The sequence below is a fragment of the Rhizophagus irregularis genome, chromosome 15 (genome assembly GCF_026210795.1).
Source record: "Rhizophagus irregularis chromosome 15, complete sequence".
Classification (NCBI taxonomy): domain Eukaryota; kingdom Fungi; phylum Glomeromycota; class Glomeromycetes; order Glomerales; family Glomeraceae; genus Rhizophagus; species Rhizophagus irregularis.
The window spans coordinates 4,665,694-4,688,436 of record NC_089443.1 but is presented as its reverse complement, the minus strand read 5'-3'; the positions used below and the strand labels follow the sequence as shown (position 1 = coordinate 4,688,436).

General features: G+C 30.3%; 9 protein-coding genes across 9 annotated transcripts; 6 read left to right on the top strand and 3 right to left on the bottom strand.

The window, feature by feature from the left end:
- Positions 1-2,337: 2,337 nt before the first annotated feature.
- OCT59_007757 (uncharacterized protein) lies at positions 2,338-4,302 on the bottom strand (the record flags this gene model as incomplete). Its single annotated transcript, XM_066132146.1, has 2 exons — positions 2,338-3,233; positions 3,378-4,302. 2 exons carry the CDS (start codon positions 4,300-4,302, stop codon positions 2,338-2,340), a joined length of 1,821 nt encoding a protein of 606 aa, XP_065998903.1.
- Positions 4,303-7,973: 3,671 nt separating this feature from the next.
- OCT59_007756 (uncharacterized protein) lies at positions 7,974-9,166 on the top strand (the record flags this gene model as incomplete). Its single annotated transcript, XM_066132138.1, has 5 exons — positions 7,974-8,004; positions 8,080-8,277; positions 8,369-8,595; positions 8,663-8,839; positions 8,951-9,166. The coding sequence occupies 5 exons, from the start codon at positions 7,974-7,976 to the stop codon at positions 9,164-9,166; spliced, it is 849 nt and encodes a 282-aa protein (XP_065998902.1).
- A 1,174-nt stretch (positions 9,167-10,340) lies between these two features.
- OCT59_007755 (uncharacterized protein) lies at positions 10,341-10,816 on the bottom strand (the record flags this gene model as incomplete). Its single annotated transcript, XM_066132130.1, has 2 exons — positions 10,341-10,343; positions 10,421-10,816. The coding sequence occupies 2 exons, from the start codon at positions 10,814-10,816 to the stop codon at positions 10,341-10,343; spliced, it is 399 nt and encodes a 132-aa protein (XP_065998901.1).
- A 2,067-nt stretch (positions 10,817-12,883) lies between these two features.
- OCT59_007754 (uncharacterized protein) lies at positions 12,884-13,553 on the top strand (the record flags this gene model as incomplete). The annotated part of the gene is made up of 2 exons (XM_066132121.1): positions 12,884-13,298; positions 13,381-13,553. The coding sequence occupies 2 exons, from the start codon at positions 12,884-12,886 to the stop codon at positions 13,551-13,553; spliced, it is 588 nt and encodes a 195-aa protein (XP_065998900.1).
- A 30-nt stretch (positions 13,554-13,583) lies between these two features.
- OCT59_007753 (uncharacterized protein) lies at positions 13,584-14,682 on the top strand (the record flags this gene model as incomplete). Its single annotated transcript, XM_066132115.1, has 3 exons — positions 13,584-13,618; positions 13,690-13,800; positions 13,872-14,682. The coding sequence occupies 3 exons, from the start codon at positions 13,584-13,586 to the stop codon at positions 14,680-14,682; spliced, it is 957 nt and encodes a 318-aa protein (XP_065998899.1).
- Positions 14,683-15,265: 583 nt separating this feature from the next.
- OCT59_007752 (uncharacterized protein) lies at positions 15,266-15,748 on the bottom strand (the record flags this gene model as incomplete). The annotated part of the gene is made up of 2 exons (XM_066132105.1): positions 15,266-15,459; positions 15,739-15,748. 2 exons carry the CDS (start codon positions 15,746-15,748, stop codon positions 15,266-15,268), a joined length of 204 nt encoding a protein of 67 aa, XP_065998898.1.
- A 923-nt stretch (positions 15,749-16,671) lies between these two features.
- On the top strand, positions 16,672-17,484 carry OCT59_007751 (uncharacterized protein; the record flags this gene model as incomplete). Its single annotated transcript, XM_066132099.1, has 3 exons — positions 16,672-16,675; positions 17,064-17,226; positions 17,301-17,484. The coding sequence occupies 3 exons, from the start codon at positions 16,672-16,674 to the stop codon at positions 17,482-17,484; spliced, it is 351 nt and encodes a 116-aa protein (XP_065998897.1).
- A 2,399-nt stretch (positions 17,485-19,883) lies between these two features.
- On the top strand, positions 19,884-20,189 carry OCT59_007750 (uncharacterized protein; the record flags this gene model as incomplete). Its single annotated transcript, XM_066132091.1, has 1 exon — positions 19,884-20,189. One exon carries the CDS (start codon positions 19,884-19,886, stop codon positions 20,187-20,189), a length of 306 nt encoding a protein of 101 aa, XP_065998896.1.
- A 268-nt stretch (positions 20,190-20,457) lies between these two features.
- Positions 20,458-21,090, top strand: OCT59_007749 (uncharacterized protein; the record flags this gene model as incomplete). Its single annotated transcript, XM_066132084.1, has 2 exons — positions 20,458-20,586; positions 20,899-21,090. The coding sequence occupies 2 exons, from the start codon at positions 20,458-20,460 to the stop codon at positions 21,088-21,090; spliced, it is 321 nt and encodes a 106-aa protein (XP_065998895.1).
- Positions 21,091-22,743: the final 1,653 nt, after the last annotated feature.

The following is a 22,743-nucleotide window of genomic DNA, read 5'->3' as shown; positions in this document are numbered from 1 at the left end:
ACGGCGCTTTCGCTATGTGCATACCCTGCCTCCACGATACGGCCTACCATATAGAGGTCTTAAAAATGGTGCATTTCATCAGCGGCCAAAAAAAAACCCTCGAATGATCCCCCAAGTACAGTAGTACCTTTTGTGAAAAAATTTCAGGATAATCTCTCTTTCTTTTCGTTCCTTTGTTTTCTCTTTTTCGTTTTTTCACAATGGTTTTTTTCTTTTTTCTTCTTCTTTCCCTTTATTCTTTTTCTTTGGGTATTGATATGAAAAAAAAATTATTATAAAAAGGTAAAAACTATTAAAACTGAACGCGTAATTATTTTTGACGCGTTATATAAATGTCAAAGATAGTTTAACATAACCCAGCGAGAGCAGAATATGTACCTGTCGTACGCCGGAATAAAAATAGACGCGCATATACAGTGGTCTGACTGTAATTGTTAATATGAATATATTTTTTTGAATAAATTATACTGTTGATAACAAAAACTGTCAAAATGTTTTTCGGTATTAAAAAAAATTGAATAGAGAGATGTAGACGTAAACATAATCGTGCGAATGTTTAACATGTCTAACAAACAATGATTTGATTGGATAAAAATTGCAAAGTCACGTGCCTAATAAATTCATGAATACGATATCAAACGATATCGTAACGATATCGTTATCTTTATTTATTTAATAAATCACGTTATCATAAATAAATATACCGAAAAGAATCATTGTACTGCATAATAAAGCTATATAGCCGTAAAATAATAATTATTTTTTATCCACAAATCAATTTTCGTATCATAGACAAAGTGAACTTTCTGTACGTGGTCAATTATTGATATCGAGAAGATTCTTCTCCAGCGAATGTCTTGGCTTGTCTGAATGCGAAAAAGAGGACATTTCAATACGTTGTGAATTCTGTTAATATTGTCAAACCAATCAATAGTAATAAAGGCATAATATTTATCATCATTGCCTTTGTATTTGAAGATCCCTTTTATAATCGCATAACATTCACCACTGTCTTCCTCGTGTATTGTTACAACGTCACCAATATGAAGATGTACTTTGGAAAATACGCCATCGCTTTCTTCCATAGTGTATGTCGCCAATTCATACCAGCTCATTTGAGAATATATAAGAGCTGACTTTTGTCCAATATCCATAAATGAAAGAAGCAGCTCAGATTTGAAATTTGGCAAATTTTTCATGATATTTTCGCGATCCTGACGGGATAAGCTCCTCTTTAAGATAATATTTGTAATAAAATCCACTGGAGATGAAATCGCTATATAAAATAAAAATACGTTAATAATTGCGGAAATATTATTATTATAAAATTATAATACAAACCTTCTTCATTTCCTTCCGGTTCTTGTTCATTTGATACCTTGTCTTCAGTAATATACCAATTAGTCAATAAATTTCTAAAATTTGAGGACATAGTAGCGAAACCTCTACAAGGTTGTGATAATCTTTGATCTGCGCCTCCATCTACTAAATGACGAATTGCAAAGAGCGTAGTATACCGCTTTAACAAGTCTAGCTCGACATTCTTGCAATTTGTTTGTGGTACCATTGCTTTAAAGATCCGATGCACCATCTCTTTGATACCAACTTGAGTGTTTATAAGAGTACCATAAGTCCTTGCATGCACCAGCAAGTGGATATTGATATGCAGGTTTGGTAAGTTAACAAATTCAGGGAAAACCTAAAGCCACATTATTAAATAATATTTTATATATTGATAAATAAAAAATAAAAAATTATATAAGAATTATGAATAATTGTACCTTTGGAAGAATTTTCATTTCTTCTTCAAGGCATTTTTGTAATTCGTCATACGAATCTAATGTAAACTTGCTTTCAAAAACTATCCTCATTGTTTTTGCTACATATACCCAACAAGCAATTATTACATTTTCGCCATGTTAATGCGTGATTCTTGAATTCGTCGCAGAATGCTTCTGGATTCATTTTCCTTTAAGCTTGATGATTCTAAAAAACTATTAAGTATAAAAGGCATTATCATAGCGAGCCTAAGATAGTCAGACATCATGAAACTAGCATTGTGGCTAATTGGATTTGGCAAACGAGACCATTTTTTGGTTTCTCTAAGTTCTTCCAGGCTTTGATAAACTTGTCCTCTCCTTTTTGTGAAAATAATTCGCACCTGTGGAAATCAAAAAGCTTTATTAAAAGATTTTGTTCGTTACATATCTAGCTAAAGTTAATTAAATTCTAAGATCATACGTTAATTTAAGAAGTCGTCCAATCTTCCCAGCAGTTGCATGATATACATCTTGAGGTGTCTGTAGATGCCTTTCTCTTAGCAGCCTATCCAAAATGCTAGGCCTTGTTCTTAGTCCGAACTCGAGTACAAAGTCGTCTTTGCCTTGTGGTAGCAGGTTCATCAAATATTTCTTTAAATTGATCGTCAGTGATGTGATGATATCTTGATGTTGCTGGTACATCCTGAGAGAAGTTGGTAAGTGATTCTCGAGAGGCTGTACAAGTGCGGCAACCTTTATTGGCATTATGTCGTAATACACCACACATGTCATTCCCTTGTGGTAAATCAGCAGTTACGACACCTAAACCGGCTATCACCCAAGCATCTTGGCCATTCACTTCCATTAATTTTCCTTGTTCGAATTCTTTCATTTCAGAAATGAATGGCAACATGAATTCATTGAAATTACCACCGAAAGGAACAAACCCGAGAACAAAGTGATTTTTGAGCAACTTTCTTTGACGGGCAGGCATATTTCCAAACTGCACATAAACACCTCCTAACGAATGATAAACATTCCTAAATGTTCCAAAATCATCGTAGTATATGTCCAAAAACAGCTTATAAACCGGAATTGTTGGAGATGGTGGCTGCCTTATGGAAATATATTCTAAAGGATGTTGATAAGAGAACGTTGCATCACGAATGCGCCAGTGTGTATGATGTTTATAAAGTATTTCGGTAATTCGTAGTGTATCTGCAGCAACCTTTTCGGAAATTTGTGATGTTGTTATTGTCAAGAATGGTTCATCTTGTAACCAAACTTCTCTGGAAAGAGAGCGATTTTGTCTTGATTCTCCCTTAAAATTTCCAGGCAAGTCACTATAATCTAGAACTTTTTGGATTCTCAGCCGATACTGTTGGTTCTCTTCATTTAATAATATCGCTCTCAATCTGCCAAGTTTTCGCTCATTATCGTAATAGTAAACAAAATCGCCGCATTGGTATATCTCTATTATATACATATGAAAAAAGTGTTAGTCTCTTGTACTTTATTGCTTCGCCTCTCTACCATCAGCTTGCATTTAATAAATAATTACACCTGATATCATTAATTGTTCTTGACCGAAAAGAGGTGACTCTGCCCATAAGGTACCATGCCAGTACTCGGATTTTGTTTTTGAATCGACATCAGCACCAAAATACATTTCCTTTAATAGTGATGGGTTGTTAAGAACATTCCAAATGATATCACTTATTGAAAGTTGATATGCCATCTTTGAATCCTTTAAAGTTGATGGTGTTTTTTTTGATGAAATTGAGATAGATTTTGCTGATATTGAGGGAAGAGGAAGACGCTCCCTCCATGATCGAAATCTCCGAATATTCTTTACAATATGATCTCTATTAAATTCTGGTCTCATGATAATGTCAACAAGATCTTCATATGCATTTGTTGAAATATTATGTTTATAAATCCAACAAAATAAGGCAGCAGTAGTTAAATTTTGAAAATATGGAGCAAAATCACCATCAAAAGATGGTAACTTATCTTTAGCCAATGCTTCATCAACGAATAGCTTTTCTTCTGAGATATCAGAATCATGTCTTTCTTCATTATCTGACGACATTGTTTCATAATCTTCATCACTTTCTAAGGACATTATATAATCGCTTTCTGTTTCATTCTCTGATGATGTTGAAATCATGTTGGTATCACCTTCTTCATTATTGCTTCGTTGTTCTAAATCATCATCATTATCGTTTTGTTGTTCTAAATGATCATTATTGCTTCGTTGTTCTAAATGATCATCATTGCTTCGTTGTTCTAAATCATCACCATTATCGCTTCGCTGTTCTATATGATCATCATCACTTCGTTGTTCTAAATCATCATCTCCGTCGCCATATTCATTATACTCTTCGCCATTAATATTATCATCTTCAAAATCTTTTTGTACCATTTTTTCATTGTCATCATTATCCGATAATAAAAATCTGTTGGGCAACCTTCTAAAATTATTATGGATACGAAAAGGTATTGCAGCAATATTCGCTTTTCGAGGTTTATTTCGTAACATGGCTATGACAATAATTATAATAAGGAATAATAAAATGAAATAAAATCATAAATTTAAAAAATGTCCATGCGCGTTTGTGTATTTAATTCATTAACTGCTTTTATAATATTTTCAATTGGATATCATAGTATCGTGACCGCAGCACATAAACGGAAATTTTGGGTTAACAAATTTCTTAACGGTTACATTAGTTCCTTGTCCGTGGTGCATTAACGGAAATTTTGGGCAATGATCTGGTTACATGTAAAGAAATTTTGTATGAAATTGTGACCGCAGGACATAAACGGAAATTTATATTACGAATTTCACGAAATTTCGAGAAAAAAAAATGTCAATGGTTACATTAGTTCTTGGATCACAGTACATTAATGGAAATCTTGGGGAAAATGATCTAAAATTGACGTGTTAACAACAGTTACATGCAAAGAAATTTTGTATGAATATCGTGCGTGACTGCAGAACATAAACGGAAATTTAGATTACTAATTTCTTAAATTTTGGGAAAATCGATCAGAAAAAAATGTCAATGGTTACATTCGTTAGTTCTTTGTCCACAGTACATTTTGGTAAAATGATCTAAAATTGACGTGCAAAGAAATTTTGTATGAATATTGTGACCGCGGGACATAAACGGAAATTTGAATTGATCGGGAAATTTTCTTAATGGCTACATTGGTTCTTTACTTACAATGCATTGACGAAATTTTGAGGCAATGATCTGATGAGTTGACTTTTTTAACGGTTATATATAAAGGAATTTATATGAATATTGTGACTGCAAGATATAAGCGGAAATTTAGATCATCAAATTTTGGGATAATTGATCGGAAAAAAAATTCGTTAATAGTTAGTTACATTAACTGTTAATGAATTATATAATGAACAACATCGTAACTATAGAAATTTGGGTTAACAAAGCTCTTGATTGATGTTTTGACGATTACATGTAAAGAAATTTATATAGGCTGCTGGACATAACGGAAATTGGGTTAACAAAGCTTTTCTGAAAAATTGACATTACATTTTAAGAATATCGTGATCGCAGCACATTTAGACAAGACAAATGATCAGAAAAAAATTGTTAGCAATTCGTGTTCCGGTTTATATGAAATTTTGATTTTTATGATTTTAAATTATTACGATCAATTATTATGATAAAATCACTAGTGGTGAGCTTTACGGATATATACAATTATAAAATTACATAAGATTTATTTTTTTATTGAAATAAATTGAAAAGAAGGTGAATATAGTAATATTGTGCGGTATTGTAATGAGATATAACTTCATATAATGGCAATATCAATTCTAACAAATAATTTTAAAGTGTTAAATATTTCAAATTATCACAAAATATTAAAGAATCAAATGATCATACTTTTTTCACCATCTGAGCCCAGTCTCCCATGGTCTTCGTTCGGTTGTTACGAGACGGACGTTGCTGTTTCTTTTTAATGTTGGTTTGGCGAAGATCGTTCAATCGGGTTTGTTCTTTTATTAGATCGTCTAGCGAGATCAATATCGTATTATCTATATATGAAAGAAATTATATGAATATTATCATACGTTATTTAATGAATTAATATGAGGTATTTTTTTTTTTATACCTGTTTCTTCTCTACTAGGTTTGGGAGAGGACATTTTCTTTCTAACTTTTTTTTATTAGAAATCTAAAAACTCTGATCTGAGATGTGGTATTTTTATATATAACTGATAAGATATGGACAGTCAAACTTTAAAAAAATATCAATTGAATTCTTTGGGAAAAAAGTACAAAGTAATTTTTTTTATAATATTACGACTGTGATATCATGACTGCACTACATAAAAGGAAATTTGGGTCAACAACTTGTAAAAGTTTTTTTTTAAAATAATTCCGAGATAGAGAATTAATGCAACAAATTCTGTCAATGCGCTGCAGATAAAAATCAATGTAATCATTAACAATTTTTTCCGATCAATTATTGATCTAAATTTCTATTTATTTATTGCGACCACGATATTCATGCCAAATTTTTCAGATCATTACCTAGATTCCACCAATGTGCTGCAGATAAAGATCTTTTGCAGATAAAGAATCAACAGAACTGTTGACAAAATTTTTTTCCGATCAGTTTTTTGATCTAAATTTCTGTTCATGTCCTGCGATCACCTTACATGTAACCGCAATTTTTCCATTGCCCAAAATTCATCAATTTACTGTATACATTGCACTAATATTGCACTGTTAAATATTTAATATAATATTTTTTCTATTAAGATTAAAAGAATAGTTAATAATTTATTATCAATCCTAATTATTAAAATAAATATATAATATATTAAACATATAAAAAATGTACTCTATTTAAGTATTAGGACAGCATAATATAGTACGTACAGTATAATTCTTCAACCCTGATTATGTAACCATTAACAAATTTTTTCTCCTGATCAATTATCCCGAAAATCCGTTTATGTCCTGCGATCACGATATTTCTGTCAAATTTTTCAGATTACCCCTGAATTCTATCAATGCGCTGCAGATAAAAAATCAATGTAACCATTAATAATTTTTTCCGATCAATTATTGACCTAAAGTTCTATTTATTTATTGCGACTATGATATTCATGTCAAATTTTTCAGATCATTACCCTAGATTCCACCAATGTGCTGCAGATAAAGATCTTTTGCAGATAAAGAATCAACAGAACTGTTGACAAATATTTTTCCGATCAATTTTTTGATTTAAATTTCTGTTTATGTCCTGCGATCACGATATTTCTGTCAAATTTTTCAGATTACCCCTGAATTCTATCAATGCGCTGCAGATAAAAAATCAATGTGTAACCATTAATAATTTTTATTATCCCCAAATCTGAATCTAAATTTCCTTTTATGTCCTGCGATCACCTTACATGTAACCGCAATTTTTCCATTGCCCATTAATATTGCACTGTTAAATATTTAATATAATATTTTTTCTATTAAGATTAAAAGAATAGTTAATAATTTATTATCAATCCTAATTATTAAAATAAATATATAATATATTAAACATATAAAAAATGTACTCTATTTAAGTATTAGGACAGCATAATATAGTACGTACAGTATAATTCTTCAACCCTGATTATGTAACCATTAACAAATTTTTTCTCCTGATCAATTATCCCAAAAATCCGTTTATGTCCTGCGATCACGATATTCATATATAGCTTCTTTACTTGTAACCGTTAATATTGCTCGAAATTACCATTAATGTTCTGCGGACAAAGAGCTAATATACCCATTAAGGATTTTCCCGATCAATTATTCCAATAATTTGAAAATTTTGTTGGCCAAATTTCCGTTTATGTCTTACGGTTACGATACTCATATATAATTTCTTTACATATAACCGTTAAGACATCAAATTTTCCCAAAATTTTCTTCATAAAGAATCGATGTAACCATTAACAAATTCTTCCGATCAACTATCCAAGATTTAATGTAATCATGAACGTTTTTTTCGAGAATGCTAACCCAATTTCCTTTTATGTGCTGCGGTCACGATGTAATTTTTTCTTAATATTAGGAGAAATCTCTATAAATAAATAAAGATAATGCTGTATTCGTTTCGTCAGGAATCACCTATTTCTTTACGTTGCTACTAGCACAATACCAATAAGTACCATCTTGTTTGTTTATCATGACTAAACGCAGAGGAGTAACAGGAAAAGGTAATAAAATTATATTTTTGATTTGAAATTTTATATAGTAATTGCGCCTAATACTATTATAATGATACCTAAAAGACAAGGCAACAAAAGCTGCAAAGACTACAAAAACTATTCGTACATATGTTGCCAACTCTTCACGTGATTATAATAAGGAAAGAGATGAAAGGAGAGAGGAAGGAAGTGAACATGAACAAGATAATTTACATGGACAAGATGTAGATATTGGAGAAAATAATAATAGACAAAATGATGATATTGAAAGAATTATTTTGGGTAAATACCTTATAATAATTGTTTTATTATTCAATTGAAATGATATTTCTGCGAATTTATTTAAAAATAAATTTACTTCGTTATAATGAAGATATGCTTCCAGAGCAAGAAGAAAGAAATATTGAAAAAGAAAGAAGAGAAAATGAGAAGAAAGAGATGGAGAGGAGAGATAAAGAGAGAAGAGAAAAAGAAAGAAGAGAAAAGAAAGAAAGAAAGAAAAAGAAAGAAGAGAGAAAGAGAGAAGAGAGAGGGATAGGAGAGAGAGGGATAGGAGAGAGCAAGATAAAGAACAAGAAGAAAATGAAAATGATGAAAGCGGTAAAACATAAAATCTGAACATAATTAATGAATATAATTTTATTCTCATTTAATATTACTTCTAGAGAGTGAAGAAGAAATTCCGGTTCAGTTTGGCGCAATGACCAATCAATTGCAAATTTGCAATTGGTTGGTCTTACATCCAAGTGTGCTACATTTGGCAAACAAAATGCTTGATGCCTCGACGAAGCAGCCATCAACAAATTTGCCACTAACCACCTCGACTTCGTCATCATCTGACAACGTAAAGTCCATTTCTTATTTTGGTTGTTACATTCTTACCAATTAAAAACAATCGTTATTACACAGCAGAATTACTGATGTATTATGTATTATTGATATTATTACTATTTAGGATAATTATCGTCTTATTGACGAAGAAATGAAATGTCTTTTTTTGCGAACTAGAAATCCGCCCGATCATGCGTTTGATAAAATAACACAAAAAATTTTTGGGCATGATGCTTATCAAAGCGTGGCGAAGTCAATTAACGAACGATATCGTAAATCATTTTCCGACTATCGATATCAATTGAAAAATGTACTTTCAACATTAGTAAAAGAATTTTGACAAATTGTAGAAAGGTGATCGATACGTTCATATCGTTATGTTGTTTTTACTACAATGATTTAATGATTTAAAATTTTTTTCTATTAAAGTGAATATACGGAAAGTTCAGATCCTACCGACGAGGAAGTAAACAACTTCATATCACGTGAGGTGGTTTTAAAGAGAATCTTAAGCTGATACGTTTCAGCCATCGATTTTACAAAATTATCGGAAACTTCACTAGATAAATTAATAGAATTCTCCAGAAAATGCTTCAAAATAGTCTGGGTTGAAACTGAAAGCGCAAATATCAAAGAAAAGGTTAAGGAGTTAGATGTTATTACAGAAGATCTAGAAATTCCTTCCCGTAGCGGAAGAAACATTGCTAGCTCTTTAAAACTCCATCTTTTTTCATAAATACAGTACATATCACATAAAAGACCGTGATAACATTGATATGTTTTTTATTCCTTTATTATAATAAAGATTACAATATATCATATTGTTTTAAAAGTTTATAGAATGTGACTTCACAAGTTAATAAGTTAATGTCGTAATAACTTCACTAACACAATTTGACGCTAAAATATAACTATTAATCTGTTATTTATGTCATTCTCTAAAAATTATTTTTTTATCGTAACCTTGACCTTATAATCATCAATTATCATAACTGTAATCGTTTTCTCATTTAATTTTTGATAAAAAAAAAATTAACAATCTCTTAACGCAGTAACAATTAACATGTATATATACATACATAACAGGTCTTACAGTGATCGTACAAACCTTATTAGGGAATAGCACAATCAATAATCCAGTAATTTAGTAATAAAGAGTAATTAATAAATATCCCTTAAACAGATAATCGCATGTGGTAGAGTAGTTTGAGATAGGAAATCCGCATCGCAGCGGGTCTCTGGTTCGATTACTATGTATACCTTATGGCGATTATTATCGTAGAGTTCTAGCGGGCGAAAATTTCCCCATATCCTCCCTGATAGGCGAAAATTTCCCAGTTAAACCTTTACAAATATTTTTTTTTATTATTTACTGGCAAATAAAACATATTTTACATGATATATTATTAATACGAATTTGATTATTTTATGTATTTATTTCAATATTACAAAAATTTCTTTTATTTAAAAAAAATGAGAATAGTAAAAAAAAATAATGAACTACTAGATTTCTTTTACTAAAAAATGAGAACAATTCATTAATTATAAAAATAAAAATCATTAAAAATTGCACAATACCTAAAAAATTACTAACTTGATTATGTTTAAAGTACTCATCCATGCTTTTAAAAGATGTCGGTGACAATTGTGATGATGATGATGATGATGATGGTGGCTGTGGTGGAGATGACAGAGACGATGATGATTGTGCTAAATAACTCTTTAATTCAAGCTTATATATCTCTTCTTCCTGACTTGAGATTTGATTTGAAAAAATATCGATCCACTTCAATAGATTTGCGTTTTCACGCTCAGTTTTGTCTAGCTTGGAAATCACTTGTTCACCGGCTGTCTCAACAGCTTTTTGGAAATCCTGGAGCTGTATCTGGAGATCAGATATTTCAATTTCTTTTTGTTTAAATTTTTTATATTGTCGTTTTTTTTGTCTACGCCAGGCCGTTTTCCTAGAATGTAATGATGGTTTTCCCATTATTAAATGAAAAGAAAATTACCTTTTTTTTTATCAAAAAAAGATGTTATTTATTATTGGGATTCAACAATTTTGGAAATTGTCCAATTGTACTGTCGTCAAAATTAGTTTAGTACAACGTAAAGATCTCGTGTATAATTCCTGTTTCAGTAACTACAGTAGTTCAGGGTTTTTTCCCTTCGGGAAAAAACCATCCCATGAAATTATACCCAGGAGCGTGTGACTTATGGCCACTGTATTATCACGTGTATGATTATTATTATTTAAAGACTACATAAAAATTTGATAAATCCATAGAAGCCGCAATATTATATCTCGAAGAGCTTGGAAAATCACAAGTAACTGTGAAAAGGCTTCCGTAAAATGAGAAAAATTTGTCGTGCGCATCTTATAAATTCTCAATACAATAAAACCCAAAGAGGATGAGATTTTAAGTGCGCTCTCATTCTCCTCCGTTAGTATTTTCCTTAATTTGTCGATTCTTTAGATTTACATTCGGCTTAATCTTCTCTTTACTATTTTTATATTTAATGTACCTTTCTACTAATTTCTTCCAAAGGACGTTACGCAAATTATTATAAATTTGTAACACGTCAGCGTATCCTTAAAAAGAATTCATCGATCCACACAATTCAGGCAGCATTACTCAAGCTCAAATGGCACGTTTGCTTTTTGAGTCGTACAAATCACTACCGAAGTGGATTAGAAAGATAATTTTCGGCGAATTGAAGCCATTATTTAGGAACGATGTACTTGAACGATTCGTCAAATCAAATTTTGAAAAATGATCAAATTTCCAGATATTTTAATGGTAACGATAATCCAGCTTCAACAAGCTTTTTTCAATATCATCCCTAATAAATAAAATGTTAGCGTTTTTATGATATTAGGTACTATAATAAAAAAATTATCTTTTATCACATTTTATTTACATTGGAGTGAAGAAGCGCAATTATGCAAGACAGGTCACAATTTTTTTTTATGATAATAATAATATAATAAACTTATAATACACTATAATATAAAATAAAAAAAATATGCTATAAATTTTCGTATAAGTATTATACTTAAATTATTGAAGAATCAGATTTCCGATCATGTGTTCCAACATTCAGTTGCTAATATCAAAATAATATTTTGATGATCTTAAAAAATTTTGTTAAAAAGACAATATACTTATTTTGGTCATGTAGAAAATAATCAAAATTATATAACGATTGTTACCATCATAAAAAGTTATTGTGGCGAAGCAAAATTATAATTATACTGTTTATTTCCACCTCCTGAATTTTCTACTAACATAGTAATTTCATCTGAAGGATTCATGTGTTAAAATCCATTTCAGTTTGTTGATCCCCAAAATTTAATTTTTCGTTCTCACTACTAAGCATATTTAGTATTCATGTCATATTAAGGTAAGTTGCGCTCTCTGTGTTTATGAGAGAGTTTAACTTTAGATGCTTGAGAGGGTTCAAGGAACCCGTAGTGTTATTAGGAAACCAATATCAATACAATTTTTTTTTGCAAAAAAAAGTTTTTTTGCTAATAGGTGTATAAACACGATATGGAATTTTATTCGATCACAAAAAAAAAAAAAGAAAAATTGAAAAAAGATTCTACTCGATCATGATTTAATTACAATATCCGTAATCATATGATGAGATTAATTTCAAAAAAAAGAAAAGTCTAATTATTGACTCAATCTAATCTATTTAATTTCGAAAAAGAAAAAAAAAAATTCTTTTTTCCATTGTTTTTATTGTACTGTATGATTTTTTTAAGGAAAAAAAGTAATATAATCACGATATGAAAAAATTACTTGTTCATGATTTAATCACAATATCCATCATTATATTAAATAATTAATCAGATTTTTTTTCCCTTAAAAAAATCTGTATTACACGATGTAATAGATCAATGGCAAAAAATAATTTTTATTTTCGAAATTAACCGTATTTTTACTCGATCATGATGTGGTAAGATTAAAATTATTTAAATAAAAAAAAAATTCAATTGAAAAAATTTTTTGACCCACATTTTTTAACTCATAGAAACCATTATCAAAAAATGTCTTCTCAAGATCGTAATAAGCCTGTACAAGAAAAAGAAAGTCATAGACGGAGCTCTCTTATTAAGCATTGGGAACTTTCGCAACCGCCTTCGCAATCGCCTTCGCAATCGCCTTCGCAATCGCAATCTCAACCTCAATGGTCACAACAATATTTATCTCAATCATCTCAACTTTTACCTTCCTTACATTCGTCACAGCAACAGTATCCATATCCCTCTCAACGTTTTTCATCACGGCAACATTCTCCATACCCCTTGTACCCATACCCCTCGTCACAACAACAGTCTCCATACCCCTCGTCACAACAACAGTCTCCATACCCCTCGTCACAACAACAGCTTCCATACCCCTCGTATTCCTCACAACACTTGCAGCATCCTTCAACACAATTACTTTCTGATGAAGAAATTGGTCTGTATTATTATAATATTCGGTATTTGAAGAAATCTTCAATAACAGAACAATAACTTGTAACGTTATTTCTATCATATAGATAATTTACTCGCTACACTATTTCTACAAATCGAGGACATCATGTCCAGAGCCGTTAATCCTGTTTATGTCCGACAATCTATTGCAGAACGCTTTGCCATGACGCTCCCTGAACATTTACATGATCAAATCGAGCAGATGATCCACAGAGGCAAGCGTTCTAGTGAAGAATGAAGCCGCACTTCCTCATCGTCTACACCTATTATGACAACCCCAACTCTCACACGGACGGATTCAATGTAACGAATATGATTTTTTCATATTTATAATCTTATAATCTTCATATTAACATAATGTTTTTTAAAATTAGGGATACCTTGGAAGAAATTCCTCTTATAACTCAAAGTAGTACTAGTACTTCTTCTCTTGGTATTGCTATACCTTCTGTTACATCTTCAACTCTCCCTCGGATGAATCCAATGTAACAAATATATTTTTTTCATATTTATCATCTTGTAATCTTCATATAACAATGTTTTCTTTAAAAATTAGGGATGATATGGAAGAAGAACTCTTAAGCTCAGGCTTACAGCTGCCAAAATTCTATATCAAGAATCGAAGATATCCAACATCGATTCGCCCTTATGCAAATTCTCCTGAAAAGTTCACAGATCGTGATACAAATATATCATATAACCAGAAGAGAATTTCTAATATTATATCGTTGCAAAACTCTATCCCAAAGTGGTTAAGAATAATAGTGATTAACGAATTAAAATCATTATTCCTAAGAACAAGAAACTTAGATAAAAGCAACAATAATCAAATTATAGAAGATTTCTTAGCGTCATTGTTACCAACTTTTATGAACGATCATCCTGACATATTACATAATGTAGCAAAAAGTTTTCGTAAAACCTGGTCGTACTGGAGAAATACATTATGGGATAACATCAAGCTTAGATACGAAACTTATCAAAAACGTAAAGAAAAAGACGAAAGTCTTGATTTCAAGCCGTACTTAAAAGGTCGTCATATTGAAGAAATATTCAACCTTTGGTTGAAATTTTCGGATAAGCCGATATCTCAAGAAAACGAAAATTCGCTTAAAAATTTAATTCTTTTTGGATTCCACTGTTTAGAAATTTATAACAGTGATGCACGTGACCGTTTTTTTACTCACACTGGAAACCTTTATACGGTTAATAATATTTTTAACAATTTATCTGGATATAATATTGGTTCTTCGATTGATTTATCAAAGTATGAAATTGAAAATAATGATGATGATGATTCAAATTCCAGCTCTGAGGATGAACCAAAGCCGAAATCAAAGAAATCTACTAAAAAGCGAAAAAAATAATATATATTATGTAGATTTTTTTCAATTTAAATTTTTAGCGTAGAAAAGTAAAGTATCTGGTCGTGTGTTGAAGTTTGATGAGAGGTTCGTATGTAAATTTATAAAACAAATTTTTCTTTTTTTTTTAAAAAAAAAAATTCTATGTAAAAAACCATCATTTTAAAAACCAGGTCAAATGATTATAATTATCATTGTTACTACAACAATAATTTTTTTCTTTGTATCTATATATATATATATATATTTTTTTTTACTTTCACAATCTAAAAGAAGACGGGTAGATAGTATATTCTTTATCATTTTTATTTCTATTGTATAACATTATTGCCAAAATAAAACTTCAAATTTGCAACCAAAATTAACGAACATTCATTCACATTCTTTAACTGAATCGAACACGGCGATATCATTTAGATTTTTTTTGGTACAATTATGAAACATCACGGCGATATCATTTAGATAATTTTTTTACAATTACAAACCGATATCACGAAGATATCATGCAGTGTTTTTTTAAAATAAATCAAATCATTTTTATTAGTATATTGGATTTTATAATACAATAATAAAATATTAAATTGAGTTAATCGTGAAGGTTATTTTTAAAAACAGCAACAGCAACATCAACATCAACTTCACCAACAACATCTACAACAACATCATCAGCAATATCAACGGCAACAACAATCCATTTATAAACCTCAATCACAATATTATCCTGAATTTGAACGTAATTACAGACCATTTCGATTGCAATATCCTTATGAGGATGAACAACTACCTCGTTTACAATATTGCCCAGGTGTCCACATTTTGAAGAGGAGACAACAATCTCAATCAACCAGACAAGCAGAAATCATTAATTTGGAAGAGGAGCAATGACGCAGCACATGAAAAATTTTTCTTGTTTAATGGAAGCCTCTACACAGTTAACTGTGATTTTCCAAGTACTTCTGGTTATAACGTCGCGACATCAATAAATTTATCAAAATACGACGTGATCTTTCAATATGTACTTCCGATGTTGATTCTGACATCACTGATCCATCAAATTACTGACTTCCATATTGAACAATTTTTTTTTATATTTTCTGCAATATGAATTTAACATTATCACCATATCAATTTGGCATTCAAGATGATATTCAAAAAATGTCCGTTAACTCTTTATTAGGTTGTAAAAATTGAAAAATATTTCATACAATAAAAGTATAAAAAAAAAAGTTCACCCTGCCACCACGGCCCAGATAAACTTTCGAAATTTGCCACTGCTACCAGCAACTCATGGTAAATTTCGTAAGAAAAAAAAAATTTCAAAATTTTTTTTTAAAAAAAATAAACTATTTATAAATCAAAAAATTTACAATTTCTTCTGGAGAACGAAACTCTTCGTTGAACGGCACGACCTCCAGTTCATTTTTACATTCACTACTGTTGTGCCCAGCTTTCCAGCAGCGTATACAATAATTACCCCATCAAAACTGCGATTTTAAATTGGGGCAACTTTTTACAGAATGGCCAAAATACTTACAAATTTTACAGGCCTCTTTATACTGGATGGTTGTAAGGAATTAGCCAGTTGTTGTTCGTCATAGATATTAACACATCTCTCGAAGAATATAATATTCTTGGTGAAGAAGGTGTTGACAGCGGGAGGTAGGGTATAATTTTCGTCACATTGCTTAAAGGCTAAAGCCAATAGTGTTACCGTACCGTTTAAATATAATCTCGTGTTACGCCTGTTCAAAATCTGGTTTATTTATTTTTGATTGGACTGATAAGTGACACGAAAAGTTTTTTTGTAATTAAGATGTGTAATTATGACGTATAGTGCAATATAATTGGGTTTGTGAAACTTGAGTATGACTAAAAAAAAAATATTTGATTTCACATGATGATTAACATTAACTGACCAATAAAATTTATCGAATTTTGCATTCGAATTACAATAAGAATGTGGGTTTCGTAAGATTTAGTAAACAAAGAAAAATGGGTAAGTAAATTTGCTTGCTATTCCTTTGTCACAAAGGCTGAATTAAAATATTCCTTTCGTCATGAAAGGCTAAATCCTTGGTTAAAATAATCGATATTCCTTTTGTCACGAAAGGCTAAAATAAGATTCCTTTCGTCACGAAAGGCTAAAATAAGATTCCTTTCGTCACGAAAGGCTAAAATAAGATTCCTTTCATCCCGAAAGGCTAAAATATGTTTCCTTTCATCTTTAACATTCCCATTCCTTTGTTAAAATATGATATTTAATATTCCTTTATTGAAATCAAATATATTATATGAAAAAGTATATATCAAGAATGAATCATTTTTCTTTTTTTTAATATAAAGTATTAATTTATTATTTTTAATTTTATTTAATAATAATATAGGTAAGAAAAGACATGAATGTTGTCGTGATCATAAATTATCAGTTTTCTTCAGTGGTAAGAACACGAAAGAGTTAAAAGGAATAAAATTGAAAGACGTTAAGGGATGGTTAAAGAATAGATTTTCTTACAATTTTGTACATATCAGAAAGGATCCTGATTGGGGGTAATGAAATAAAATAATTAATATATACAATTTTTAATTAATAATTTAATTAAATGAACATTTGTTATATTTAGGCATGGATTTGTGCACTTCGAAAATGATGATGATAAAACTAGATTTTACAATTATGTGAGAAACAAAAAATTTATCGGACCTCTAAGTAAAACAATCATGTTCGCAGAAGCACGTCCAAAAGGAGGAGATGATGATGATTATGATGATGATGATGATGATGATGACGACGATGATGATGGATGATCTGTAAGCACTATTATTACATTAATGAAATATAAATTAATGAAGGAATTATTACTTATTAAAATTTTTTATAAAAAATTAGAATACACAAAACCAATCACTACAATCCCCGGTACAGCCGCCCCTATCACAACCATCACCACAATCATCACCGTTACAACTCCCACCACCACAATCACCACAATCATCACCGGTACAACTTCCACCACCACAATCACCACAACCATCACAATCACAATTACCAGCTTACAATATTTTTGAAGTCGAAATTAATATCACAATTACCAGCTTACAATATTTTTGAAGTCGAAATTAATAGGTATTAATATTAGTTTATTTATATTAATATTAATTGTTTTTATTAATATTTTATTTACTTTTTTTTTGGTAAAGCTGTTTAATTGTAGATATTTTTATTTTTAATGTGAAAAATCTCTCTGTTGATATAAATATTAATAATACGAAACTCATATTTGTCAAATTTGAGTACGATTTGCCAAAAAATCCTGAAAGATCCAATTGCCTATTAAGAGAAGCAGTTTTTCCGGACAAGGAAGTTATTCTAAATCTGGAATTACCCAAAAGGCAAGTTTATATATTAAATTAGTAAAATTGTAATTTAATTTATAATTTAAAAACTAATAATTTTTTTTAAAAAATTTTTTTTTTAATTAAAAAAAAAAATAGTATAGACACGGAAGAGGAAATTACCGTCAATTGCGGACGAGGAATTGTAAGAATTGAATTAAAAGTATCGCAAAATAAAATCAAAAGATTAAAAGTAAAAAGATAATATTTGTAGAAATATTATTCTGAATAAAGAGTTCACAATGTTCAAATACGTTAAAACACGCAAATGTAAATAAAGTTAAATTTAAATAAAATTCTCAAATGTCATTAGTAATTTCTATGTATTCAGTTATGTAAGTATTTTAAAGCAACATTATCAGTTATTATTCTGATTTAATGTATACAGTTTGAAAATAAAATGTATAAAAATTGTTTACTAAAAAATTATTTATATTGTCCTACTTTTCATGATCCAAAAATGAATATACAAAAACCCGCCCTCATACTTATTATCTTTTGCATCCTTTTCTCTTCGAGGTTTCCATTCAATAATCACTTCTCCTCTTTTGTATCGTAATTTTCTTCGTGAATGAGGATTCACTTCCGTATCTACATCATCAATATCAGTTACCACTGAAGTAACTTTTGATCAGAATCGTTAAATCATGTGATTGTGATTCCGTATCATTTCCGGTGTTACCTGGATTTTTTCACTGATCGTGACACCAGAGATATAAGCTGTAGATGTATCCGACTCCATAGACCAGCTCAAGAATACCAAGTCATCAAAGGAAAGGGAAATGGATGCTTTCTTGGATAAGGCGCATAAGAAAAAGCATCAGTGATGAAATGAGAGAAGAGAAGCTTCAGCATGAATCATCTACTCAGATATTTCTAACTCGCAGAACCGTTGCCTCTTTCTTTTTAGGATGTTCCTTTTCCATACATGATTCCCATTCTTTGATTTCTACTTTGCTTCTTCCTCGGAGATCGGTTGAGACAGAACTGAAATAATCAATGTAGAGCGAGTTTGATAAAAATCAAATTGTAGAACAAGGGCTAATACGTGAATTGTCTTCATCCATACCGCCTGAAGATACCGAAACTATCTTGTTTCTAACTTTGGCTTAGTTCAAATCACTCGCTCTCTATTCATGTTTATATTAAAGTAAGTTGCTCTCTGTTTATAGGAGAGGTTAATTATTAATTATACGACTTAAGATGTTTGAGAAGGTTCAAGGAAAAGATAACTCGTAGTGTTATGATATCAATGCAAACAACTTTTTTTGCAGAAAAAGTTTTTTTCGGTAATAGGTATAACCACGATATAGAATTTTTAAAAAAAAGAAAAAAATTGAAAAAAAGATTAATTTTACTCGATAATCACAATGTCCGTCATTAGTATATTAATCAAATTTTTTTCCTTAGAAAATCTATTGAGATCAATGGTAAAAAAGAAACTTATTTTCGAAATTAATCGTAACAATGTGAGAAAAATATTAATTTTACTTGGCCATGATTTAATCACAATATCCATCATTATATTAATCATATTTTTTTTTCCTTAAAAAAATCTGTATCATATGATGTAATAAGATCAATGGCAAAAAGAATTTTTTTTCTTTTCGTAATTAACATATTAATCATAGATATAATTACGATGCAAGAAAAAGATTAATTTTTTTCGATCATGATGTGGTAAGATCAACGCAAAAAAAAAGGGATAAAAAAAATTTTTTTTTTTTTTTATTCAATTAATTATTTCTTTTTTTTTTTTATATTTAGATATTTGTTTTTTTTTTGACTTGCATTTTTTAACTATCATTAAAATGTCTTCTCAAGATTTTGATAAAGAACAAGGAATTCGTAAAAAAGGCTCGCTTATTAAACATTGGCAGCTATCGCAACCGCAATATCAACAACCTCAGTCTCAACAACCGCAACAATCTCAACCCCAAACTCTATTTCAGTGGCCGCGACAACCTCAACAATTTCAACAATTTCAACCTCAACAATTTCAATGGCCGCAACCACCTCAATCTCAATGGCCTCAACAACCTCAACAACCTCAACAACCTTCAATGGTCGCAACAACTTCAACAATCTCAACCTTAATGGTCGCAACACCTCAATAGCTATAAGAGTATCAATCGTCGCCGCTACCTCAATCATCGCTCTATCGTCTATCATCGCCTCAAATTGGTCAAGAAGAAATAGGTGACTTATAGTTGATATTCAGTATTCTTTCTTTTTATGATATGAATAATTCACTTACCTTGATATCTATCTAATAATTGTAGACGAAATGTTAAAAAAGAAAGAATTGAGAACATAACGAGTAAAGCGTCAGATCATCTTGCAATTAAGTAGTCGGTTTGGGCTTGTTTTCCTGAATACGTCAATATGGTTGCCGGAAGGCAATATAAGAAAAGCCAAAGTCCTATATTATCAACAACTCCGATGGAATCTTCTCTGGCTAGTTCTCCATATTGTTCTCCGCATTTGGAAAATGCACAAACACGTACTCCCAAGGTAAATATATTTACGTATCATTATAATAAATCTGTAATATTTATAATTCATATATTTCGAACCTATTTTAATTTTTATTATAGAGACGAATTTGAACAACTACTATTAATTAATAATTGGAGTTACTTTGTTAAAGACCGTCACTACCCAGAAGTCCTTCCCAAGAGCAAAGATCTAGTGAATAAAGTCAGAAATAGATGAGCGAATTATTAGAAAGCAACGTTATAGTTCCCTCCCAAATGGGGATCAAACATCATATACGTTGAATTAAGAGCATTATTTCTTCGTACAGCATCTTGACCATTCTGCTAGGAATTTAAGAGGAGTGAATTGTGGCCGAATATAGGTAGCGCGTATCAAAATAGTAGTAGTATTGGCGCTAATTTTCGCAATCTTCCCCTTGAAGTTTTGGCTATATTTCGTCAGTGGTTAACGTGTGTTTCAAATGAATTACCTGAAGAAATGAAAAAAGCTCTTCGAAATGTTGTTGGATTATATGTTTAATTAAAAAAAAGACGATAAGACAGCTCGTAGCTGAAAAAATAAATGTTGCAAGATCATTGGACTTATCTCGCTATTACATAGGCGCTGACGTTCCGTTGATAATGAAGAGAGTAGTAATGATGAAAGAAAATCACGATTGCGAAATAAGGTATATTGTGTATTATATGTTTTTATTATTATATATATTTATACACGTGGAATTATCAGTTTTCACATCGTAACAATTTTTAATATCTATAATTTTTCTGAAAAATCTTTTTTGAACGTAGGAGGGAAAGCAAAAAAAAAAACCATGGGGATGTCTTCGTGATATACCGCTTCGATATTAGCGATATCAAGATTTTTTTTGATTAATTGTAGGTTTGTATCACGTGAAGTTCAATATTCAAGGAAATTTTGTAATATACCACATGATGCTTTTAGTAATAAAATAAACAAAAGTCTAATTTTTTGCAAATTAATTTTTTTTTGTTATAATTAAGGATGACGGTTATGATATTGCGAACATTACGAATTATGATGTCTAAATTTTCGCAATTTCGCAACCGCATTTATTCTGCAACGTTACAATTATTCCGCAATACCATAATTAATCACAGTTAATTTGCAATATCGTGATTAATTAAACTGGAGGTAATCACCAAATAAAAGCAAAGACAAAATTACGAACATACATCAATTCAAAATTTTAACAAAAAAAACAACAAATTGGAAAAGAGATATTTTGATGCTATTGACCGTTCGGTTACTAAAGTTTTTGATATGAGTATTGAGTAGCATCCCATTTAGTGTTATTGAAAACCTTGGTTTATTGATATGATTAAAACTTTACAACCAGTGTACAACCTACTACCAACTCGACAAATTTTAAGTGGAACGTTATTACAAGCTGAATTGGCTCGTGTAAATTTACGAATCTATAATGAATTAGCTAAGGAAACTAATTGTACGATTGGTAAATTTCATTATTATTTCTTTATTAATATTCTGATTTTAATTTTGTTTCTTCTATTTGTTATCTATTCTAAGATTCACATGATCATTTTATCAGCTCTATGGGACCACACCGCCAAATTATCTCTCAAAATCATCCATCAATTCTCGATATACGGTGCATTGCGCGCTGCGTTAATTTAATCAGTTCTGACATGATTAAATGCGCAAATGTAATCTCACAAGATTTTTCAAAAATTCGGCTATAGGCGCGGCATTACTTAAAGCGCTATTTAATTAAAAAATATACAAGGAGGAGGTCTAAAATCGTACGTGGAGACAAGGTGGATGACGGTGTATGAATGCACAAGCTCAATCTGGCGTTAAAAGATGCTTTGCAACATTGTATTCTCTAAGTCTATTAAGAAGAAGTTACTTTTTGAGATAACTAATGTATATTACTTAAAAATATTACTTAATTGAATTCTAGATAATCACAAATAAAATCAATATTGAGAAATCATGGATTTTTTGACGATATTCGTATGTTTTAAGGATGCAATGTTAAAATTAGAAGGTAAAACGCAACTCTATCAGTAATAGCTTCTCAAAATCGCATAAAATATCAGAATTTTATTTTATTAATATGACAGCACGTTATACATTTAAAAGTTTTTTATTAATTTGTAAAAAAATAAAGTTTAATATTTACGGTATTGC